This window comes from Pterocles gutturalis, unplaced genomic scaffold (genome assembly GCF_000699245.1).
Source record: "Pterocles gutturalis isolate BGI_N339 unplaced genomic scaffold, ASM69924v1 scaffold52514, whole genome shotgun sequence".
Lineage (NCBI taxonomy): Eukaryota > Metazoa > Chordata > Aves > Pterocliformes > Pteroclidae > Pterocles > Pterocles gutturalis.
In genome coordinates this window covers 1-11,783 of record NW_010135189.1, presented here as the reverse complement: position 1 = coordinate 11,783, position 11,783 = coordinate 1, and the positions used below count along the sequence as shown (strand labels likewise).

At 37.6% G+C, this 11,783-nt stretch overlaps 1 protein-coding gene and 1 long non-coding RNA gene across 2 annotated transcripts; one reads left to right on the top strand and one right to left on the bottom strand.

Annotated features, from left to right (window-relative positions):
• Nucleotides 1-381: 381 nt before the first annotated feature.
• On the top strand, nt 382-7,866 carry MLH1 (mutL homolog 1). The gene is made up of 11 exons (XM_010081796.1): nt 382-496; nt 1,086-1,179; nt 1,793-1,946; nt 2,691-3,049; nt 3,634-3,782; nt 4,671-4,779; nt 5,273-5,336; nt 5,874-6,038; nt 6,585-6,677; nt 6,942-7,055; nt 7,606-7,866. Exons 1-11 carry the CDS (start codon nt 430-432, stop codon nt 7,771-7,773), a joined length of 1,536 nt encoding a protein of 511 aa, XP_010080098.1. The 5' UTR covers nt 382-429; the 3' UTR covers nt 7,774-7,866.
• A 339-nt stretch (nt 7,867-8,205) lies between these two features.
• Nucleotides 8,206-11,451, bottom strand: LOC104467853. The gene is made up of 3 exons (XR_727614.1): nt 11,353-11,451; nt 9,487-9,556; nt 8,206-8,693 (listed from the first exon to the last, which is right to left on the bottom strand). It is a non-coding gene; the product is annotated as an uncharacterized LOC104467853 (long non-coding RNA).
• Nucleotides 11,452-11,783: the final 332 nt, after the last annotated feature.

Sequence of the window (11,783 nt, the reverse complement as noted above, 5' to 3'; positions counted from 1 at the left end):
CTCAATTTGGTATCATCAGCAAACTTACTTGTCAGTAGCTTAAACAGTGAAATGCATATTAGAATTATTAATAGATGTTTATAGTATTATAGATACTGTGACATGTTAAGGTATTAAAAGATAATGTGGATAGTTTTACAGACTCTATTCATACAGGATTACTAGTTTACACTTGTTTAGAAAGAAGAAACAATGCAGTTCAGGTTAAATAATTTCTGTGTCTCAGTAATGGATGTTTGAACCCTCAAATAATTATAATGTTTTAATTAGCTGTGATACAAATAGAATATAGAACAACATGTTGCTACTCGTAAGTACTGTTTGCAATTTGCCTCAACAGAAGAATTAATTTCTTGTGTGTGTTTCTGTCAAACTGTCAATAGGGAACTGATAGAAGTGGGCTGTGAAGATGTGAGCCTGGCTTTTAAGATGAAAGGCTACATCACGAATGCAAACTACTCTGTAAAGAAATGTATATTTTTACTCTTCATCAACCGTAAGTTTAAAAAAAAGGCAGTGTTTTGTCCAGTCATGTGTCGCTTACATAATAATCAGAAGAACAGAACTTTCTAAAGAACTACAAAACGTATAAGCATTCTTAAAAACATTGAAGAATAAGTATTACAATTAACTGTAGATCTTAAGGTGTTTTTCTATATGTAACGTGCATCATGCTTTGCATTCTAAGTAGTGGAAAGCAGCTACAACTGGGCCTAAAGAAAATTCAGCTTGTGGAGTATCAAGATTATGATTGTGTCTTGCCAGCTTATACAGAGTGGTCTCTCCATTCTGTAGTAACATTGGCATGGGATGCAACAAACCTCGACTGTGTGAAATAATGAAAAGGTAGTCTGGTTATTTCAGTATTTATGGAAAAAATACTTCTAAATATAAAACATACTAAAAAGATGCTGCCTATTCCTGGTTTTTTGTGAAGAATAAATAGGTCTTTGGGAAAAACAGGTGTAACAGATGCCCTTTGAAGATGGCAAAGCATGATGATGTTGGTCTGAAGGAGTAGCTGGGAGCTGTGCAGTGTATTTCAGGAGGGCTCTTTGAAAATAGCATTTTGTTCTGTGTTTCAGATCGATTGGTAGAGTCAGCTGCATTGCGGAAAGCCATAGAAACTGTGTATGCTGCTTATTTGCCAAAAAGTACGCATCCATTCCTATACTTAAGGTAATGTAATAGGAAGAAGTAGCCTTTCAGTACTGTCTTGCAGGACATAGCTAGGGTGAGTAGGTTTAGAAGGACATTTGTGTTCCTGATAGTAGTGTTAAGCATTGCACTGAGGTACTTAATTGCCACACAGGAGATAATTAAATCACATTAAAGAAATCTTTAGGATTTCTAGGAATACAGCAAAGCATTTAGGACCAGTCAGATGCTGAGATTTATATTAGTCTTGGTATTTTTAACAGTTACTGTTCTTAGTATGGTATTGCAGCAAAAAGAAGTTAATTGAAGTGGGCATCAGAAGTCCTTAACTCATGAGACACTGCAAGTAAAAGATATTTCTAAAAAGTGTTTTGTACTGGTACAATGGAGTTTGGTTTAAGCTTACCTACGCAAGCTGATTTTGGTGAGTTTGGAATAGAGTTCTTCAGAGTAATTATTTTTTAATACACTATAGTGAGATCTGTTTGGTATAACTTCAGTAGGTTTCAGGACTATTTTGGCTTCTCTGTACAGAGTAATGGCCCCGAGTCTTGACAAATTTTGTGCTGAACCCATTTGTGCACTCTCTGCCATCCATGGGAAGTTTTAGGTTAACTTCTAAAATGTTTTCCAGCCTGGAAATAGCCCCCGAGAATGTAGATGTGAACGTGCACCCTACAAAACACGAGGTTCATTTCCTTCATGAAGACAGTATTCTAGAGCGTGTGCAACAACACGTAGAGAGCAAGTTATTGGGCTCTAATTCTTCAAGGATGTACTTCACTCAGGTGAGAACACATTTCGAGTGACAACAGCTCTGCACTGTTCTAACTGTTAGTATGTTTAACATGTGTACTCAGTTCAGCAGTACAATTTATGCAGTGATTGATAGCCATAGCTTGAGATCTTTGCTCTGTTTCAGGGACAAAATTGCCGTAATATACCAATGTTAAAAGTGTGGCAGTGAACTTACTTGGAGAAAAAGTGCATGAAAACATTTGACATAGCTTTCTCTTAAGTATCTGTTCAGTCTTTCTTTTATTTTACAAGTATATTAGCCTTCACATGTGGTAAATTGTTTTTATTCTGCCTTGGTTTCTGTGAAATGCATGTGACTGAGGAAATTGATTGTTCTGTGTATGTCACAACACTTTGGATTTAATAGAAATGAAAAAAAATCAGGAAAAAGATTTTCTAATTGCTCTCTATGTAGAGCAGAGTATAAGAATTATAATATTTTAAAAAACATTTTTCCTTGTGCTTTTCAGCATTAAATACTTTCTCTGAGACAAGGAAATGCTAGCTAATGATTTCGCTGACGGCCAGGATGACATTCATGCTGTGTGTATAGCAAGTGCAAAGTTGGCAGCCTGTTAAAGCAGCTGACACTGTGTTTGGGGGGCTTGAAAGTTACTTGCCTCTGAGCAGTAAGATGCTGTAAGAAATGTGGCTGATCTTTCTGTGGTGTTTTTTTTTTTTTTTTTCCTTGGTGTTGTTGAATCTCTTCTCTTTACTCCCCTATATCTGAACAGACTTTACTTCCGGGAACCGACTGTTCTACCAGCGAGGTTGTGAAATCAGCAGCAAACTCTTCTGCGGTTACTAAAGGAACCGGTGATAAAGTTTACGCGCATCAGATGGTCCGCACCGATTCCCGGGAGCAGAAATTGGATGCTTTTGTTCAGCCAGTGAACAACCCCTTACGTACAGGCCCCACTGAAGCGACGACAGCAGTTAATGCAGGACCTCTGGAGAGTGCAGCCAGGCTGCAGGATGCCGAAATGGAAGATGTCAGTGATGTAGCTGAAGTGTCTGATGTTCAGAAGGACACAGTGATGCCTGGGGGGCTGAGTGAGAATGAACCCATGTCTACTGAGGCAGTGCTTCCTCGGTGAGACTCATCGTTCCTGAGGTCGTGCAAGGCTGCCTGTTTATTTGATGGTGTGGCCCTGAAACTGATGATTTTTCTGATCTCTTTGGACTTCTGCTTTTTCAGAAGGAGAAAATTTCCTAGAATAATTTTCCATGGCATTTTACTGAGAAATTAAACTTCATCTGCGAACTGTAAATTGCATAACTTGTGATAAATTTTGTAACTGAGATTTCCATTTATACTGGAAGCAGTATACATAATGACATTAACTTCAGTTGAGGGAGATCATACTGCTCTGTGCCTCTTTGGAGGCCCTCCTGTTTGCAGGGGGATAGAAACTCACTCAATTTTGCAGATATTACCCTAGTAAAGATAAAAGTGCTGTAATCTTTTTATAGCTCCTGCAGGGAGCTGTTATGAGAGGCCAGAGTTCTGAGAGAATGATTATTATTACAGAAAAATTATAATGAAAAAAATAATTAGAAATACCAACATTTTTTGATGTCTTCTTTAGAGCTGTATCTGCTTGTTGCTTAAACAACAGATGTCTGATGTGATTGGTATTAGAGAGTCGTAAGTTCTCTTATGGTATACCTTTGCAGAAAGAGACCACGGGAAGACATGGACATAGAAATGGAGGAAGGTGACACAAGAAAGGACATGACTGCTGCCTGCACCCCTAGAAGAAGAATTATCAACTTGACCAGTGTATTGACTCTTCAGGAGGAAATCAGTAACCGGGCACATGCAAGTAGGCAAGCCTTTTGCTTCTCAAGATTGTTGTTATTCCACCAACTAAATATCATTGTTTGAACTGCTGAGGAAAAAGATATTTAAAAGGTGGCCCGGTCAGCTCACTGTGCTGCTAAGTGAACTTTTAACAAAAACATTTTGTTAAATATCAAGGGCCAAATTTTGAGCAGGCTGCTGCCATACTGAGTCCCACTCTGGAGGACTGTTTTGAAAACTTTAGTGTACCTTGTAGTTGATAGATGCGTTATGCATTCTAAATAGCTTGCAAACCTTAACTTGCATCGTAACTAATAACACAATACAATCACAGCTTGAGAAGCTAAGTCTAAGCTAATTTTGTCATTTTCAAACAGAAATGGCAGCTATGATATGGTCATTACATAAATTTTGCTTAGTCTCATGATTGTGAAGTAGACTGGGACAGGCTTGATAATTAATTATTTTTATTTACAGTTTTTGTTTTTCATTTTATGAAAATTATATGAAATTATGAGACTGGTGAAATATTATTCTCTCTCTGGTAAGAGTTGTTTTAGAAAAAGGTAAAAGGTTTGCAATTCCTATGGCTGGAAACAAATTTTGAATAGCCTTTCAAGGCAAACAGAATTTTTTTAAATTTGCATTTGGAGTTTGTGATATAACTATACTCACACTTTGCTATATATGAGTGTATTTGTATGCACAGAAATGATTAATATTTCAAAGCATGTGGCTAGTTGGTAGTACGAGCCTATAAGAAGAAGCAGGGGTGTCATAGTTGCTCAACAGGAATCTGAGACTTTAATGCTAAAAAGATGCAAACCACTCAACTAAATAAATTAGGGCAGGGTTGCAAATATGCAATGACATCCTTTTTGTTTCTTCCCCACTCCCTCAATTGTTTCAGATCTTCAGGAAATGCTACATGATCACTCCTTTGTTGGCTGTGTCAGTCCTCAGTGGGCTCTGGCCCAGTATCAGACCAAACTGTATCTTCTCAATACTACAAAACTCAGGTAAAGGAGCTGTTTGACTTGTTGGGAGTTGAAACAAGTCTGGTGTGCTTGGGAAAAGCAGGGACTCAGTGTAATGACACAGGCAGCCTGGCAGGGTGAGCTACAGACATTTTGTAACAAATAAGAGAATATACTGAGGATAGACATGTCTATCAGTTTCCAAGCTCCTGTGCATTTCTTGCAGGGCAGCAAAAGAGTGAAGAGGTTGAAATATAAGGTATCTGGGAATAAACTGATAGTGGCTGCGTGCTTGAGTGTGTAACATTTCTGCACCAGTGTGGCTGATGTCAGAAACCAAGAAACAGATATAACTGTAACCATCTAGATAGTGCATGTGAATCTTTAACTGCTTAATTAAAGTAAGATTGTTGTTAATATGAATGGATAAGTACATTTGGTGTTTCCAAGATGACTCTTACTTTCCCCTTTTAATTATGGTAACTTGGAGATATGTGATGCTGTCCATATAACTATTTTTTGTACTTCAATTTAGCCAAGAACTCTTCTACCAGATACTTATTTATGACTTTGCAAACTTTGGAGTCTTAAGGTTGTCTGTAAGTATAATTTGATCTTATATCCTAGACAAAAATATTAAAAAAAAAAAATTATTTACAATAAGCCTGTCCTTTCAGACAAATGTATAGTTTCACAGGTTGGTTCTTGTCCACTACAAGAGTACTGTCTCATTTCTTTTACAGTAGGAATAGAATGTAGAAAGCTCTGTTAGTAATTTTGTATCTGTTAGTGTAAGTTGTCATCCTGGCTGCTTGGTATTGGTGTCACTTCTAGGCACTCACCAAGCCTTGCTGTTGCTTGTTACATTGGGACAAATACTTTGAATATGCAATCCTATGAGAAATAGTGTTGATTGCTAGCTTTTAGCCTGTAAATATCACAGCACTCTGCAGGATTGTGGACTGTACAGAACTATATCAGAAATAAATTCATACTTTAATTAGACTGGCTGGGATAAGCAGAACTGTTTGCTCTGCAGGCCAGAAATAATATATTAGAATTAGTTTATTAATGAAGGAAGAAGCTATGGCCTTCCAGTTGTCATTAACAATAGTTTTTGCATTCTCCATTTTTAGGAGCCAGCTCCTTTATATGAGCTTTCAATGCTTGCTTTAGAGGATCCTGAAAGTGGCTGGACAGAAGAAGATGGCCCAAAAGAAGGGCTTGCTGAGTACATTGTGGAGTTTCTGAAAAAGAAGACTGAAATGTTGAAAGATTATTTTTCTCTTGAAATTGATGAGGTGAGTGCTGCTATTATGCTATTACTTTAGACAGCAAATGAGTGGCATTGCATGTTGGTAGCAGGTAACTGCAGTAGTCTGCTTGCACTGCTTACTGGAGCTAAGTCTTTGTGAGAGTAAGATTTCAGTGGCTTACCCCCTTCATTAAAAGTGCTCAGGACTAATGCTGCTTTTAGAAAGGGGGCTACACAAAGAAGTTTATATTTAGTTACCGAACAGCTTAATTGTATAACTCAGACACTTCATTGAGATATTCTCCTAGGAGGTGGGATCTGCATAGCCAGGGGCTAGAGGCAGAGGAAGAAGCTGAATTCAGGTCTCCCGAGACCTGGATTTAAACTACTCGGCTCAGGAAGTTAAACACCATCCCTAACCCTCCTCCAGCAAAGCCTGCCTGGCATCAGGCTTTAAAAACTTGTAACCTGAGATACCCCTGAGGTTCACAAAGTGTGATAAGAATCAGTATTACAACAGGTAACAGTTTCAGTGCATTTACTGCAGGAAAGAACATTTTTTTTTTACTGAAACAGCAGCGTTGCCTTGCAGGAGGGGAACCTCACTGGGTTACCGCTTCTGATAGACAACTATGTTCCACCGCTGGAAGGACTGCCTATGTTTATCCTTCGCTTGGCCACAGAGGTATAGTTTCTTATTCATTTTATTCATTCACAACTTAATTTTTATATTTAGGAAATATGCTATGCCTCTGTATTTATAGCTAAATTGAATGAGAATATTTTGATTTGAAAGCCTGCATCTCTACCCTTTTTTTTGTTCTATGCCTTTACCTTATCAGTACAACAACGGCCAAGACATCATGATGACTTTTCCCTATTAAGAATCTCTATCAAGTCTCTGACTGCTACCCATATTCTATTAAATGACATCTCTTTCTTGTAACAGGTAAACTGGGATGAAGAGAAGGAGTGTTTTGAGAGCCTAAGTAAAGAATTAGCGATGTTTTACTCCATCAGAAAGCAATATATAATAGATGAAACCAACCCAACAAACTCTCAGGTACAAAAATATGTAACTCATATGAACAAACTACCACCACCCAGGAAACTTCTTTTTCAACTATATACTTCTAGTCCCAAGTCTGCTTTCAGTGAAATGAATGAAGTAGGAGTGTGTCAAGATTCTGAAAGAAAGTGGCTTGTATTTTCTGAAGTATTATCTATATTAAGAAAACCTTTTAACTTTGGGTATTGCAGTGTACTTACTTAGTAAGACAACAGGGCTTAGCCTCCAATTTTGGGATGTATTTTTTAACCTGCTGAGCTATGATAAATTTCTATTGAGGAATAAGGATGCATATAAATTAAAAATATAGTCTGCTTGTGTCTAAGTATTGCTTAATCATTCAGTTAAGGCAGCCTGTTCTGCAAGTGACTTTCCAGAACTTAACATTAACTTGACTGTATAGCATGAACATCATCTCTAATACTAGCAGAATTTTACAACTGCTGTAGTCTTACATAATAAAGTTTCTGCAGAAGTGCTGTTCTCTAGTAAAAGAGAATTCCATTTTAATTGATTGTCCTTTTTTCCCCCCCCTGTATTTTAGAGTGAAGGTTCTGACTCTAGTTCAACAACATGGAAGTGGACTGTGGAACATGTACTTTACAAAGCTTTTAGGACTCATCTTTTACCTCCTAAACACTTCACAGAAGATGGCAACATTTTGCAGCTTGCTAACCTGCCTGACCTGTATAAAGTTTTTGAGAGATGTTAAGGAAATAGTTATTTGTATAGACTGATACATAGCTAAAACACATTCATGCTACCTTCTGTTTTACTTAAAGGATAAAGCTGGAATGTTGATGGAGGAAAGTAAAAAGATTTTATAAATACTTTATTTATAAAATAAAACCTGATAGAGCTTAGCTTAATTGAAATGTGAGTCCTTTAACTTAGCTTGCTTCTTGAAAGCAGTACATGTCACCTACCTCCCTTTGTTTTAAGGATGCCTGTTGTGTGACAGTACCTGCAGTGTACATGTTAATGCAAAGCGCTTAAAATCACCTGCCAAAACCAGGATAAGCACTGTAACGCCTTTCGCACAAAATCTCTGCAAACTGGAATCCTCATTACCCCCTGAGAAATAAAGGAGTGTTAGGTGTAGATTTTCAGTTGATAAAGCAACAAAACAGCATAATGCACTACCCCTGTTTTAACATTTTTATTTTAGAAAGTGAGCATATCCATTAAAAAAAGAAAACACATGGAGTTAAAAAAAGTAAACATAAAACTAATGACAAATTTGCAATAACATAAAATAATTTTACTTAGTGAGTCCCAACAATCATTAAATATACTTCCACCATACAGAAGTTTTACTTCATTATATTAGCAGTCTCTTGATTAGGTACACAAGACAACACTTTCCAGTAATTACCGAGTCAGTAGAAGATCAACTTCAGGAATCACTGAATAATAAAATACATCATGGACAAATATTTTCATACCACCTGGGAGGCAACCTAATATACATATGTCAACAACGTACATCTTTGTGAGGTATTACAGTACATGGAAACCATTCCCTTTGCTTTCTGATGAATACTTCTCCTCTTAGCAGCTCCACCAGCAAGTCAGCCACAGCGTGCTGCCAGCTTCCAAACCCCAACAAATTCCTTCAGAGAGATTTTCTTTCTGTAATAGATTAAATCAGTATGAATTAAGATGCAAGTCAAGACAACAGATATTGAAAACAAGGAGGCTGAAAAGAAAATGTCATCTGCTCTTCCAGACAAGTGCTAGAAGATTTTAAATCAGAAGCATCAGCTTCTCAAGAACATTTAATACCTCTCCTAGCTTTAGCATTGCCACATGTAGTAAGTGAAAGCAAATCATTTCCAAAATAAGGAAATAATATCTCATATTTAACCAAAGTACACTACAAAAATCTTAAGATGCGGCTGCTCCAATATAACCCATTTGGAGTATTAAACAAGACTGGGGAGGTGAAATACCAAAGCAGTTTTCCCCATGCAGTCTTCAAGATGAGTATATATGTCCCAGACCTAAACTGAAAGAGGCCCTCGTCCTAGCACTCTTGCATTGCCATCTCCAAAGAAATCTCTCGCCCCCCTTCCAAAAAAAAGGAGCTTTTACAGATGTGCTCCACCACTGTCCTTTCCGGGACAGACAACAAATAAATGCTGTACATATTCCATCCTGAGCCTGCAGCCTTTTACACTGGACTCCAAAGCAGTGCTCTCAGACCCTTGGGCTTGGGTTGGCCAGGACTCGGCAGCAGAGAAGCCCACCTAGAGGCTCTCAAGCGCCTGGCAGGATTTCCTGCTTGAAGGTTGCTAAGACAGACAGACCAGATTCAACGATGATCAAGTCCTAAGAGTTAGCCCACCGTTCAAATTATTTGTGAAGGAACACAGAAAAAAGCAGTATTTTTAGGAATATGCAGGTTCTATGCAAAGGAACTTACCTACTTTTTCATATTTGCTATACAACTGGTTTTTCACTGTCTTGTTTTTCTTCAGAGTCTTCATCAGATCCTGAAAAGGAAGAGAAGAATGCTATTAGATCACCTGACAAAAGAAGAAAAAAATGTAAAAGGAAGAAACAGACCACCACTAGTAATGGCTTATCAAAAGGCAATTCAAAGCAGCTATTTCCCACAAAAATTTTTTTTTTGATTTCTTAGCATTTTGCATGTTTCATATTGAAGGGTTTTTTTTTTTTACAGTTACCAAACCCAAAATGCAGCACTGGGATGATTCTTCAAATACCTACCCTGTCAATGGATTCAGTTAGCAAGTGCTTCAAGTTTTCACTACAACACACTCAGGACAATCAACTCGACATTTGCTCACTGGCAAGCAGATTTTCCCACTTGCTACATCCTGCCCTTTGGAAGACAACTTCATAATGCACTTTCAAAGCAGCCAGAAATACAGAAATTATTAATTTGTAAAGCAGTATCTAGTGTTCTGACAAGAGATTGTCTCATGTATGCATTTCAGCACACGTGTCTTGGGCAGTTTAAAAGAGACTCCCAGAGGTGTGGGGGAAAGGGTGAGTAAAGAACTATCTTTGATAAAATGAGTGGGAGACTTCCTTGGGCTTTTGCCATCAATTTAAAGCTGAACTATGGACCTGCATTCCCTCTCACAAAGACAAAGGCATTAAGCATTTTAAGCTCTTCCACTTCCTCTCACACTGTATAGTCTATTGCCAAAAAAATCCCAGGCTGAATCCCATATAATACTCCCAACCATTATTCCTCACAGCTTTAACTAAAATACATTTTAATTGGTTATACTCAACATTGCCTTAATGCTTCGTCATCCCTAGATGGAGCTCTAAGTCATTCATTATGCCAAGATGCTCAGCAACCACCGAGACAGACATTAAACTGACAAATATCACCAATATGTATAACTCTATAATGCAAGATATGCAAATGTATTTCTAGCAATTAGACATTAATATTTTAAATATATTGCATAATACAGCACAGCTTTGGAGAAGAGATTTACATTTTAAGGTAAGAAGACTGACATAGGATTTGTGGGTTCATGCTGCATCCTCAAATAACACAAATCCCCTCAACCCATAAAGAAACCACTCATTTCCTTGAAATGCTTGCAAACACATTCTGAAGTCTTGCAGAATTTCCATTTATTTTTTGGCTTACTCGCCTCATACCTCAACTACAACAAAGCATGTGATATGCAGGCTTAAAATGTAATTAACGCTTGTCCTCAGATTAATATACCCACTCAGCTTGCCTTTTGATACAGAGAGGGCTTTTTCTTTTTGTTATGAAAAAGGAAAAGAGCCTCCAATTGAAATTTCAGTTTGCTTTAGAGCAGTTTCAGGTTCACTGTCTATCCTAAGATACTGTAAAGCTCCAAGTTTAGTCTGGATTAAATGGTGCTTTGCTGCAGACACACTACCACGAGCAGGTAAGAGAACACAGAAACAGAAAGTCTCAGGTTGGAAGGGACCCAGAAGGATCATCAGAGGCAGAAACAAACAATAACTGCCTCCTTTCAGTTGCAGTACCATTTTCCTTCAGACTTACCTTGTCTATAACACCTTTGGGGCATGTCTGAAGCCCCACTAACTATGTGTATTGTAGCTAATCTGATCAGTAGTAACTAAACTGAATTACTGAATAAAAAAAGAATATTTTCATTTTAGGATTGATAAAGTACACTTTTAATTTAAAAAGGGAAATATATTTTTTTTCCCTTCACCCTTCCCTGGCCTTACCCCCTGAAGCTGCAGAAATATGCAGGAGTTTAATGTTGGTAAGAAAAATCTTTCACTATGTGAACCTAAGTACCTGCTACAGATTCAGGAGGAGAATAGAACTGCCCATCAGAGAGGACTCCTGGGTGAAGAAGAGCTGCTCGTTCAGAAGCATCCTGTGCTATTAAAAATCCTAAAAGGAAAAAAGAAACCAGAACACAAATCCCCAATGCTATCATGTAGCCTCTTAAAGATCAAGTATTGATAAAGAATCTTAAAGGCCAAATCTTAAAATTGTTCACAAGTTACTTCTATAAATACATACCTCAGGAAAAAAACAAACTTAATTTAACATTTCTGTCATCTATATACCTTCAGGCAGATAAGGAGACACTAGCAAACCAGAGGTACTGTACACAAGGATTAAGGGATCCCTCCTTCTGCTATGTGCAATTGCATGATTAGGATGCCATATGTAAATTCATCAATATTCACTAGCTAACTAGAACTCTGAAATATATTTTA